At 40.7% G+C, this 14,159-nt stretch overlaps 1 protein-coding gene across 1 annotated transcript in view; it reads right to left on the reverse strand.

Moving 5' to 3' along the window:
* LOC127638547 (histone acetyltransferase KAT6A-like) overlaps positions 1-12,831 on the reverse strand; it is a 64,277-nt gene extending 51,446 nt beyond the window's left edge. The window contains 3 exon segments of the mRNA XM_052120121.1: positions 9,847-10,041; positions 10,044-11,173; positions 12,712-12,831. Coding sequence (XP_051976081.1) covers positions 9,847-10,041; positions 10,044-10,475 — 627 coding nt within the window. The 5' untranslated portion in view covers positions 10,476-11,173; positions 12,712-12,831.
* Between the last annotated feature and the right edge of the window lie 1,328 nt (positions 12,832-14,159).

The raw sequence follows: 14,159 nt of genomic DNA on the forward strand, positions 1-14,159 counted from the left end.
TTTATTTACTCATTGTCTTGTTCCAAAAAAAAAAGAGATTTAGTTCTCAATTTAAAATTTTTTTTTCACTGACTGCATAGGCATTACAGTATGGTTATTTAATATATAACCCAATTTTTCTCCCCTTTCTCCCCAATTTGGAATGCTCAATTCCCAATGTACTTTAAGTCCTTGTGGTGGTGTAGTGACTCGCCTCAATCCGGGTGGCGGAGGACGAATCCTCGTCTGAGACGTCAATCTACGCATCTTATCACACGGCTTGTTGAGTGCGTCACTGCGGAGACATGGCACGTCTGGAGGCTTCACTCTATTCGTGGCATCCAAACACAACTCACCAAACGCCCCCCCGACAGTGAACCACATTATAGTGACCACGAGGAGGTTACCCCATGTGATTATACCCTCCCTAGAATCAAATTTGGTTGCTTAGGAGACCTGGCTGGAGTCACTCTACATGCCCTGGATTCGAACTTGAACTTTACCATTCAAAGGGTGGTAGTCAGCGTCTTTACTAGCTGAGCTACCCAGGCCCCATAAGCCAATTTTTTTATTATTTTCCAGAAAACCTTTACTATATTGTGATATATTTCGTTATCATGATATAAAATTACTCATCTAGTTATATAAGATTTTGGCCCAACCCGGCGACATTTTAATAAAAATCCGCTTTTCTTCTCCATCATTTACATTCATTCATGAACATTTATATAGCGCACAGTGAACAGCCTCAACCACCACCAGTGTGCAGCATCAACCTGAATGCAATGGCAGCCATAGAGCGCCAGTACGCTCACCACACACCAGCGATTGGTGGAGAGGATAGAGTGGATTGATAAGAGCCAATTAATGGATGGGGATTATTAAGAAGGCATGATTGATAAAGTGCCAATGGGGGGGAATTTGAGATTTCATACAAAGGACTCTGCCTTTTTACACTATACTGGGGCATTAAGACCTACACAGTCTGCAGTGTGAGCACCCCCTGCTGAACTCCCTACTACCTCTTCCAGCAGCAACCTCAGTTTTCCCAGGAGGTCTCCCATCCAGGTACTGACCAGGCTCAGCCCTGCTAAGCTTCAGAGGGCAACTGGTACAGAGGTACATGGTGATATGGCATCACAGAGAGACATCACTCAAGAAGATGGGCATTTTGGTGGAATTTTGAAGTGTATTTGACCGTTTAGGCATGCATTAGCCAGAGCATTTTCAGAACACACGTGCACGTTCAGCACACACACACATACGCCGCCTGTCAATCAAACAGGACACAGCTGTTACTAGATCACTAGAGTCCTGCAAACTTTTAACACCCATCATACGCAAAGTTCTGCATATCACCTGTCTATTTTGTGTTTGTTTATAAATAGTGTTGTCACGGTAACAACATTTCTCGGTACCAATTTCGGTACCAAACCAAAGTTTAATTTAGACTAAATTTACAAGAAAAAAATCCATGGTTCTCGGTAACAAAGCAAAACACAAAAACATGCTAATTGAACAACACACTATTTTTATTAATAAAAGGTAAACAATGCCATTCTTTATACTTATTTAAAATTGTGTTTCAAGTTTTTCCACAACTAATAAATGAAAATAAATTACACACCTAAAAAACACATAACGTAACGTTATGCTAATGATTTACTACACGGCTAACATTGTGTTTATTTCAATCCGACATTCAAATTAAAATATGGTATATAACTCAAAACAAAACCTCTAAATTTGAAATTAATTTGAAACTTACCTGCTTGAACTCTTTCATTAGATCTGGGTGTCGGTCTTTAAGGTGTTTTATCAAGTTTGATGTGTTTCCTGCTTTTGAGAGAAAACTTTGATGACATCGTTTGCAAATTGGTTTTTGATGATCTATGATGTTCCCCTCGTCATCAGCCGCAAATCCGAAATATTTCCACACATGGCTCTTTCCTCCTTTCTTTTCAACAAGAGCAGTCACCACAGCAGCGCCGGCGGTCGCCATGTCTCAGCGCTTTCATGAGGACGCAACTTCACAAGCTTCGTGCTTGCATGCGCGAACTTTGATCGGGTACTTGGTACCGAGACGTTTTTTTTTTTTAGTACCGACTTGGTACCGAAGTACCGAATATTTTGACAACACTAGTTTATAACATATTTTGGCTCATTTAATCAAGACTGAAGTAGCCGTGTATATTTTAATAAATGACGCAAGTTTTCCTCAAATTTAGAGCTGAAAATGCAGATTCCGTCCACTGATTCCATCTGGGCCCTTTATCGCTGAAGTAGTCCATCTCTGCAAGCATAGTAGTTCTGTTCAAAGACTTTATGATGGTGAGATAAGTAAAAACAATACCGGAAACACATGCAATAGCTGACAAATAATAAATAGGCCTACTCTCGTTGATAGAAACATTGAAATTGCGAATACATCATGGTTCGGAAAAAAAGCAGACCATGCTGCTATGAAAAACAAACTATCTGAGAGGAGGAGAGACAATTAAACCGTTTCAGGACAGGCAAAACCAAACATAAGTAATAAAACCCCCTAAACATGGCCAAATACATTCCAATTACATAACAACAGCAGTTATAAAATAAAAAGAAAATATTATTTTTCGCTTTCTATGTAGTACTTCTGCAACTCCAGCCAGACACAACACACACAGAATACCTTGGGCCATGTAACGTCTCAACATCAGGTTCCCATTCAAAAAAAGACTCAAGCTGCAAACTCTGAGCTCAAATTTAGCTTGGCATCATTCTGACAGCCAACACCCTGCACATCATGCATGTGACCCACATGAGAAGTGATAGGAGGACTGGGTGTGTGCAAATGTGTGCGTTTAGCCCCTGGGGAGCAGAAGGCAGAGCTGCTATTTATCAGGTTACAAAAAATGGGTGTGTACTGTGCTGATCTTGTCGCCTGTTTGTCTGCTGTTCTGCCGCGATCTATCCTTCTACATCCCGCTCTCTAATACACTGTGGTATGGAGTATATCAGTTTGAGCATGCATGGATGTCTCTACCAGCATTTTGACAAATCCCTCCATCTCACCTCTCTCACACTTTTGCACAGACAGGCTAATCCCTGCCTCTCCCTTGTTTCTAACAGATAAACCCATTCTGCCTGGTTTTCTTATACATTTCCAAACATAAAAACAAGCACACACCCTCTCTTTCACTCTCTCAAACACATACACACATTCTTTCTCTGTTTCTCCCCCAGTCAACGGCCCATCTTGCAGCTGGCAACCACGGCAGGAAGCAAAGCTCACGTGACCTCTCATTCTTGACCGTCTCTGTTCCTCTGACTTGTTTTCTTTGACTCTGTGGCTTTACATAGGCATTGCTGAACAACAACAGTAGTATTTTGTGACTCTGCCCAAGCCTGACCGTACAGCAATGACAACCTTGTAAAAAATGCTGAAAAGCCATTAACATGCCATCTGAACACTAAGAGTAATAGGAGCTCCCACCTAGGCCAAATAGAAAATATTACAAATAAAAATGAACATACACTGCTAATGAACACAGTAACTACTAGGGTTTTCAGGATACCATAATCATATGCCTTTGACCTGGCCTGCAAAAGCAAAATGCAGTAACCACTAATGTTGTCACATTCAGGCACATGGTTTCTCTTACCACTGCTTCGCTGATGACACGCAACTCTACTTGTCTTTCCAGCCCAATGATACCACAGTGACTGCTCAAATCTCTGCCTGCCTGGCATACATCTCGGCCTGGAAGAAGGAACACCACCTGCAACTTAACCCAGCTGTTGAACACAACATCAAAATGCAGCTGGGTGCAACTACAGTAACTCCTTCCAAAACGGTCAGAAATCTAGGGGTAACCATCAATAACAAACTCAGTTTCACAGATCACGCCTCAAAGACCTCAAGATCGTGTAGATTTATACCCTAAAATATCAGGAAGATAAGGCCTTCCTTTCCAGAACATGCCACACAATTTCTTGTTCAGTCACTTGTCATAACTAGACTGGACTACTTTAATGCTCTCATTGCAGGCCTCCCTGCATGTGCAATTAGACCCCTGCAAAAACAGCTGGTTGGACACTTGGGGGTAAGTGCAATCAACAGTGCAATATCTCTTTGGCAATGAACCCATTTCATCCATGCTTTAATGTTTTATTACCTGGACCCAGTTTAGCCGTTTAAGAAGGGTAATGACTTTGAATGTGTGAATAAATCTTTTTATTCCCTTCTAGGAATGGGTGATATCCAAGAAATAGGTTCACTAAAGTACATTCGTATTACTTAAATGAAAAACTTAAACCAAAAAGGCATTTCTAAATTCAATTTGCACTTAAAAAAAAAACGGTATTAAAATAACAAAGTGGCCAAAAAAATATATAGTGTATTTCTTCAAGTGTGTGTCTGTGGCTAACAGCATTTCTTGTGTCATTCTGAATCCAAGATGTCGTAGTTACCCACCATGCACATTATATTCGCTACCAGCAATTACACATCCTCTGTCAGCGCGCATACTTTGCTGCCTGAGTAATCTGATACGTTGGTAAAGAACATCTGGCTTTCGATGCGTTATTTAGGTTCATTTAAATGGGTATCAAACTCTTCATTAGGCAACTATTCTTTAAGGATATTCTATTTTTTAGGCTATTGTATTAATGCTCCCCATTCACACCTGAGACCTTGTAACACTAACGAGTCACATGACACCGGGGAGGGAAAATGGCTAATTGGGCCCAATTTGGACATTTTCACTTCGGGATGTACTAACTTTTGTTGCCAGCGGTTTAGACATTAAATGGCTGTGTGTTGAGTTATTTTGAGGGGACAGCAAATTTACACTGTTATACAAGCTGTACACTCACTACTTTACATTGTAGCAAAGTGTAATTTCTTCAGTGTTGTCAAATGAAAAGATATAATCAAATATTTACAAAAATGTGAGGGGTGTACTCACTTTTGTGAAATACTGTGGGGACCAAAAGTTTGGAATAATGTACAGATTTTGCTGTTTCGGAAGGAAATTGGTACTTTAATTCACCAAAGTGGCATTCAGCTGATCACAAACTAGAGTAAGGACATTACTGATGTAAAAAAAAACAGCACCATCACTATTTGGAAAAAAGTGCTTTTTGATCAAATCTATTTCCACCAGCCATTACTCCAATACCTTATCTTTGAGTAATCTTGCTAAACACATTTGAAAACTATTTGGTTTGTTAAATGAAGCTTAACATTGTCTTTGTGTTTGTTTGGTCATGGTATGCAATAGACTGGTATATCTTAAGGACAACATTAGGTCAAAAATGGCAAAGAAAAACAGCTTTCTCTAGAAACTCGTCAGTCAATCTTTGTTTTGAGGAATGAAGGCTATAACAATGCTTGAAATTTCATACAAAGGTGTACACTACTGTCTTCAAAAGACAAAGGACAACTGGCTCTAACAAGGACAGAAAGAGATATAGAAGTCCCAGGTGTACAACTAAACAAGAGGATAAATATATCAGGGTCTCTAGTTTGAGAAATAAACACTTCACATTTCCTCAGCTGACAGCTTCATTGAACTCTACCTGCTCAACACCAGTTTCATGCACAACAGTAAAGAGAAGACTCATGGGTGCAGGCCTTATGGGAAGAATTACAAAGAAAAAGCCACTTTTGAAACAGAAAAATTAAAAGAAAAGGTTAGAGTGGGCAAAGAAATACAGATAATGGAAAAGAGTGTTATGGATCTTAACCCCATTGAGCTATTGTGGGATCAGCTAGATTGTAAGGTGTGTGAGAAGTGTCAGACATGACAGCCACATTTATGGCAAGTGCTACAGGAAGCGTGGGGTGAAATGTCACCCGAGTATCTGGACAAACTGACAGCTAGAATGCCAAAGATCTGCAAAGCTGTCATTGCTGCACGTGGAGGATTTATTTATGAGAGCTCTTTCGTTTAAGAAGTTTTTTTTTTTATTATTGTAATGTTTCACATAATTAATATCCTGACTGATACATTGTGATCAGCTGAATGCCACTTTGATGAATAAAAGTACCAATTTCTTTCTATAAGAGCAAAATCTGTACATTATTCCAAACTTTCACAGAATTGCCGCTCACTATGTTTTTGGCACCATTCAGATTTAATTCTAGAGACTGTTGTGTGAAAATCCCAGGAGATCAGCAGTTACAGAAATACTCAAACCAGCCCGTCAGGCACCAACAATCAGCCATGTGATGCATTTATCAGCCAATCATATGGCAGCAGTGCAGTGCATAAAATCAGGCAGATACAGGTCAGGAGCTTCAGTTAATGTTCACATCAACCATCAGCATGGGGAGAACATTTTATCTCAGTGATTTACATTTATCACAGGGACAATCCCCCTATTGCCTTGCTCAAGGGCCCAACAGTAGCATCTTGGTGGTGCTGGGGCTTGAACCCCTGACCTTCTGGTCAGTAACCCTGAGCCTTAACCACTGAGCCACCACTGCCCCCCATTTGGACTGTGGAATGATTGTTGGTGCAATCAACAAACAAATTAGGCAGGTGGTTTTAATGTTGTGGCTGATCAGTGTACATATATATATGTTTTCATATACATGGTTTCAACCAATATAGTATGCAAGATTGTAAATTTTATTTTCATATTTCTTAATGTAAATAAAGGATTTTAAGAAACATGAAATGAAAATGGGGTGCCTGGGTACCGTCTTTAGACACAAAATACATGGAACGAAGCAAAAGGAAACTTTGACTTCTATAATGTTTATGACATGCTTGTATAAATATTTATTGAACACATTGTCAAATTCACATCTACAAGCTCTCGAGTTTTGCAACACTTTTACCCTCTAACAGATGTCAAACAGGCACATTCCTGGTCTGTACTATGCTTTAAAATAGAGAATGTTGTGAAAACAGTCCGGGGAAAAGATAACCGAACTCAGTGTTCATGTCGTTTAATGCAATGACAATGCCATTTCACGGCTAGGCTAAAGCGATAGTGACCAGTGCGATCACAACAGATCCGGACCCACTGCAGCAAAATAAGTTCAATTTCTTCAGAGTGCGCACTAACCAGACACAACAAGCTGTAAAAGAAAACAGTATCTTAATCACCGGCTTCCTATTCAGTAAAAGGATCATGATACTTAAGTTCTTCTTCACCACTACACAACTCAAGCTCTGGTGAGCCAGTGGCTAACAAAATAAAAATTTTAGTTGCAAAGCACGAAATTTGGTTGCAATAAGCCCGTGATTTACTCGCCATGTAGAGGGTTCCTTTGACTGATGTTTTCATCTGTTTGTGTAAACTTATGCGTTTTGGTGTGCAGCATATTTGGCCGGCTGTCATAAATTATGTGGAGTACAATTTTACAAAAGTTGCTTTGAACTATGTCACAGGACCTTTCGGATGATTAAAACAGAGCAGGCCTCTACATTAACGCTTGTCACGGACAAGAGGAATTTTGAATGGGCAAGTCAAAGAGAATTTTACTTGCCCGACTATACAAGTAGTCTGATTAAAACCTCAATAATGAAAATTAGCTCAATAGCTCGGGATTGAGCACAATTTGAATAAATCCAACATGTTTCATGTTCCTTCTGCTTTTGTGTTTCATGGAACAAAGTTATAGGAGTTCAGAACACGCGAATGAGAATATGACAAATTTTTCAATTTTGGGGTTAAATATCCCTTTAACTTTTGGAAGTGCCATCAATTTATAAGCCCAGAAATTAAGGGGAAAAATAACCTGGCTAATATTACTTCTGGTTCATTCATCACACTGGAAATGGAAGGTCAAGTATTTGCTCATTTTGGCAAATATTAGGGGTGCACCCTAAACGGCCACCGATCTAAATCGCCAATCGGCCCTAGAATCAGAGCCAATCATTTTCGCAGCATGCAGGGAATCACACATACACTGCTACTCTAATGAATGAGTGCTTTCTCAGCCCTTGATTCATGATAGTGTAGTCTCTGAAGTATTCACAAATTTAAACTTTCAGACATGCTGTTATTCAGATGAATATGAAGGGTTTTTTATTTTTGCTCTTATGTGACTCAGATCTGGGTTTTATCTTTCATAACATTTTGAACAGCACAAACCACATAGAATCTGATCTTTTCAATTCTGGTTTGGGCCACTTCCATATGCAGTCCTAAATTCGATACAGGTCTGATTTTTTGCAATGCGACCTTAGTCTGAACAGTCATATCGGAATTCATGCGACTTTTACGACATTCTACAGCGACATTAGTCACAATTCTGTGCTCAGTGCGCTGACAGGTGTCATTCCAAACATTTGCCATTCAAAGAACAGCAGTTATTTGGTCATTCTGTGAACAGGGAAGACATCTGTGAAGGTAGTCAGTGGAGGGACAGTGAGATGTTAAAACAGGGTGACAGCTCAATGCAAGCAAAGTAGCAGCCACTGCTCCACAAAAAGCCATTATTAAAAATGTTGCTCGCTCTCTCCTCATGCTGATCATCCTCATCACCGACTCACAAAATCGCTGGCTTCTGCAGCACATTACCTTATAAATGAACGTGAAAATGCTGACATCAGTGGCTTCCATGTTTACCTTCATATGACAGCGTGCTGCATGTGACATCTTTGTTATTGTACTTAAGCGCATGCAGGTCAGTTCAGGACTGTGACCAGTTCACACTGGAATCTGATATTGGCCACATTTAAAAAATAATGTGAACAGACAAACAAAAAAAATCAGATCGGACCAATAAATCTGAATTGAGCACTAAGGCTTGCAGTGTCAACGTAGCCAAATAGACTCCAAACAGGTAAAACAAATGAATTAAACAACAAATAAACGCACATATCCAAATCGGAGTACGCGGGATGTAACGTGAGTCATGACAATCAGACGTTGTTTTGAGCGATTGAGACCGCTTGAGCAATCATGAGCACTTTCAGATTCACTCCCTTTAATATGCTCACTCGTGGTGTCAATCAAACATGTGCACTCTACAGGTGCTCTCAATATCTCATCAGTCACTCATCTCAGAGCTATTCTGTAAGGATCCCAATTTAAATCAGATTAATGTTGGTCACATTACCACTAATCGCAGCAATTACATTTTAACCATAATGGGACCGTCTCTTCACGCATTTGCTTAATAATTAGTGATTTGGGTTACAACAAAACGCCAAAGAGAGTAAACAAATCATATATATAGTATCGACTTCTCTCTGGAGCAGTTTTAGAGATTGTAATAGATATATATTAGCATACCTCTGCTGTGTGTGACGCTCTCATGGTTTTTACGGCTTACCAGCAAGTCACAACGACCTTTTGATATTGGCAACAGAACTATTCATGTTTCCAAAAATTTTTTTTTTTTAGCAATTTACAATTAATGTAATTTTGGTAACTTTATAAAAAAAGTTCCAACTGTTAACATTAGTTAATGCATTAGGTATCATGAACAAACAATGAAGAATATATTTTACAGCTTTTATTAATTGTAATGTTAGTTAATATAAATACAATTGTTCATTGTTAGTTCATGTTATTTCATAGTGCCTTAACTTTTGATTTTATAAATGTAATCGTATATGTAACTAACATTAAGTTCATTAGTTCATGTTAACTTCAATAATGTAAACAAATGGAAACTTTTTGTAAAGTTTTACCATAATTTAACGGTGTAGGGCATAAAAATGTAACTGCTCAATATAACATAAACGTGTGGCAAAGGGCACTTTTTAAAAGAATCAGTATTGGCTGATCTTAGAGTTAAAAAAACAAACAACAGATCATCAAAAAGAGAAACTGAAAGTTTGCTGGGAGCACCACACACAAACATAAACAGAACTCCACCCAAAAGAACTGCAATTCAGATCATAAAGTTCATGATCTTACCCGATCCTGTTCGTGGGGCAGCAGACGCACTGGTGGCAGAGAATCCAGAGATACACACCCTGTCCTGTCATTATGAGAACTCCTGCTTACAAACTGGAAGAGCGGGCCTTGCTTTACAATCCGCCCGTGAGCAACAGCCCGCTTCAGGGCCAGCCGGAGCTGCTGGTGGAAAAGGCCTGGCGCCATAGAGCCACTGCCAGACAAAAACCCGCAACATCAGCCTGGCATTTCAGAAAGCGTTCAATGCTCTTCAAAGAAGATCCACCTGGTTCGTGAAGCCCCTCCAGAGAGCGCTTGATTAGCTTGTTCCAGTCTAAACCAGGTTTTTTGGTGGAGCTAGAGGTGCAAGAACTCCCTCCACCTCCTGCTGCCCTGGGCTTTGGGAGCGCTAAACGTCCAGGATTATCAGGGTCCTTATAAGAGTTGAGGCCCTTGTTGGACACCTTGAGTACAGAGCCATCTTTAACACTGAGCTCAAGGTGCTCCAGGACTGTCTTGCGGTCAAGCCCATGGGATATTGACACAGCATTACAGATGCGCTCTTCAGACGGCCGCTGCTTTTGTTTTTTCACCTTTTTGATGGCTTCCAAGATCCAAGTGGTGTACAACGGGTTAGCCAGCTTCACCATGGCTGCTGCACTACCGTTGGGCAGGAGCCCAACGCACTTTTACAACCGTTAGGAAGCACCCAGTGGCCTCTGCCCTGGCGCTGCCTTGTCCTCCACCACCTCCTCCTTGTTTTTCGTCTAGGAGGCTATCCTTTGTCCCGGGGTGATGCAGAAAGTCTCTCTGTGCCTAAGCAGAAGCTGTTAGAGAGGGAGCTGATCACCATAGCATAGGCTCCTTAACCCCCCCCCCCCCAACCTAAAACAGATCCCACTATTCCAGTGACCCTTCTATGTGAAGGGTGGCCACACCTAAGCAAAGAGGGCAGCTATGCAACAGGCAGACACAGCACTTACTCCAAGAGAAAACAAAATTGCAAGACACTTTTTCCCTTTAGGCCAGCTGAAAAGACCCTTTGGCGTCTTGTTTTCTGCACGTCTCAAAAACAGTCAGACAGGTAGAATCCTTAGTTCTGGAGCTTAGTGTTTTGTGTTTTGATAGTGCATCTTTGTGAAGAATTATGGGACTCAAGCAGATGGATGTTGATTTCTCCCATTGGGGAAATAAAAGCTTCAAGTGTAAGAATATCGTTCAATAGTCCAGTCCTTCCTTGATGGCCTTCGTCACAACTTGTCCAAACTCTGCCGGAATGGGTGGTCCAGAACAGATCCCTCATTCCAGGCTGAACATCCACTAAATATTCTTTAAAAGGACTTGCAACCTGCACACAAAGAGGATGGATAAGAGTAAGAAACACCATGCAAAGAATAAAACTGTTGCAATGATGAAGCAAAACACACAAACGTTAAGAGCAAATGTCACAAACACCTCAATAAATGCCAACACATCTATGATTATCTACTGCACAACAGCAGTGAACTAGAACTTCACAATACGCTTCAGAAAAGTGTGACAAGAGCAGGCAAATTTTATGTTATGCATTTAGATAACAAACAGTCAAATTGGCTTCAGCTTCAGTTTAAGTACAAGCTAAATGTAGTAACAACCTAGCAACTAACACTCATGTCAACATAAACTAAATCAAAACAATATGCAGCAACATGACATCCCTTGAAATGCTCAACATTTCTAATCAGATAAAATAGTTTATTGCACTTATTAAAATCTATGCTCATACTGAATATCCTTATGCTAAGAATGACTGAAGCATCATTTTTAATAAGGTTTTAAGATTGAGATCAAATAAAACCAGCATGGTATAAAAATCTCAAAACATCATAAAATGTCAATTTTGGAATACAATGTCTATTATTACTTAAAAATGGACTTAATGCTACTTCATACCAATGACAGACAGGTAGCACTTTTAGTGGCACGTCCTGTTAAAATATGTGTTTATCACAAGTCAAATAGTGTTAAAAAATAAAAATAAAAGGCTAGTAGTAAACAAACATCTCAAACTAAAACCCAACACAACAAGCTATCTGAAGCATCCACGGGACTTGTACTGGAAAATGTAAATAATATTACAAACAGCAGTGTGTGAATGCGTTAACGCTTGTAAATATGCGGTGTTAGGGGTTATTTGGGTATGATTTGCCTTTCCACACAATGTAAACTGAAAAGTAAAGAGTCCAGTGTGCACTAAGTGGATGCTGTTAGCTCCCGCACGATCCAAAACACAAGCAACGTGCAGCTGAGGACAATGTTGCCTCCATACCTCTCCTTCCCGCTGTTCTCAACCACCGCCTGCGACTTAATACTCCAAACATATTTTCCCAGCTTGTTCCAGTCTGATATGACGTTAAGAAACACAGCGGCCTAACGAAACACACAATGCCCGGTAACCACTTGCTACCGCTGCTAGCGCGCTTCAGTCGTTGAAAAAGAACGCCAATATTCCGCCAACGTTTGACACGGAGGCGCGCTGCCTCAATCTCTGCCTCGGATAACCATTAGAAAAAATCCTCCCGCGACACGTTCGACTGCTCCTCGGCGCTCCCTCCACCATTTTCATGCTCCACTTCCTTCCCTACTTACTGTAAACCGCCTTTCCTGGACAACCGGAGAGCCTGCGGTAGTGGCGGTGGCGGAGGAGACGAGGCCCGCCGAGAGTAGTAGTTAGGCCTCGGCTAGTTCGCTCACTCTTGCGCTCCCCCTCCCACCCCTCCCGCGCGCTTCATCTCCGCGTACCCCCCATTCCCTCTACCTTCTCCTTCCCTGAAAGACAGAAGCACCTTCAGTCCAGCTCGGACTAACGAACATTTTAAATCCAGCCTCTGATTACGTGCTACTCACCGAAATCTCGGGTCGAGTGGCCGAGGAAAATGTGCCAGAACGCGGTCGAAACACAGACAACAACAAGCCCGACAAATGCAGCCAGAGACCAATTGCTCCACAGCTGACGCCATCTTTGAATGAAACAGGAGCTTTGCGGGTGGGGGAGGGGGAAACAGTCGGCGCCAGGGAGCGTCTGCATCGTGCGAATCAGAGTCGGAGAGGGATGGGAAAAGAAAGGGACTGCAGCGGGAGGAGAGAGAGAGGTGGGGGGATCCGGCTGCACATCTGAAGGGCGAATGTCCTTTGCTTGCGCGTGAAATGGAAGAAAGGGACAGATGGTAAAGCAGAAAAGAAGAAAAGGTGCGCTCGCTCGCACGTAGCGATGTGGCACGCTTAGGGAACGTCTGTATGTTGTAGTCGCGACTTGGTAGCGGTTAGACAAATCAATGCAATGGAGTGTGGTTATAATGTTAGAGGGTATTTAAAGATCAAAGACAGCCCCTCTCCACACCTCCCACCGGGGATCTGCGCTGCATTGTCGCCATTCTGCTGTTTTCGTGTAATGGTATGAATCAGTGGATGATAATTTTTTTATTAGAAATTATAATACATTTGAGAGAAGAAAAAAAACATCTGTGTTTTTTGAGAAAGCAAATTTTTATAATTCAGGAATGAGGAACTGCTACATAAACAATGTCTGCTCGCGCTCTTTCTCACACACACACACACACACACACACACACACACACACACACACACACACACACACACACACTTGGGAGGATTATGTAAATTTCCCGCAGTGCTGTACGAGCCAGTGATGACAGGTGACCCGCACACCTTTCCCTCCAGTGTTCCACACGAGGGAGGCAGCGAAGATGTTTTCAATTTAGCACCACTCGGGAAATGCGAATCCGTTGCTATCGTGCCATCAGTAGTCATTAATAGAATATTTATGATATGATGCAGTTACATTGTAATTGCTGTAATGTTTGAGCTGCGTGAATATATTAATATTATGAATTTAATGATACTACTTTTTTATTTTATTATTATGATTTAAGGGAGGTAAACATGTATAATGATTATGGCATATTATCCTATAATAATTATTTTAAAATAATTGCAATTCTGTAATCTTGACATTTTAATTGCATACATTTTTTAATTGCATGTTAGTTTGTTTTTAAACGGAGCTTCATATACAGTAGCTAATCAAAGCCATTACTATTAATGTAGTTGGGTTTGTCTGGTGTTTTGTAAAAAAAAAAAAAAACTCTTACCTATTTTTAGACTATGTGGGAGCAAGGGGATCCAGTTAATGTAGACATACAGTGGTGGCCAAAAATATTGGCACCCTTGGTAAATATGTGCAAAGAAGGCTGTGAAAAATATGTCTTTATTGTTTATCCTTTTGATCTGTCATTCAAAATATTCACAAATATATATCCTCTAATGGATATCAA

The sequence above is a fragment of the Xyrauchen texanus genome, chromosome 4 (genome assembly GCF_025860055.1).
Source record: "Xyrauchen texanus isolate HMW12.3.18 chromosome 4, RBS_HiC_50CHRs, whole genome shotgun sequence".
Classification (NCBI taxonomy): Eukaryota; Metazoa; Chordata; class Actinopteri; order Cypriniformes; family Catostomidae; genus Xyrauchen; species Xyrauchen texanus.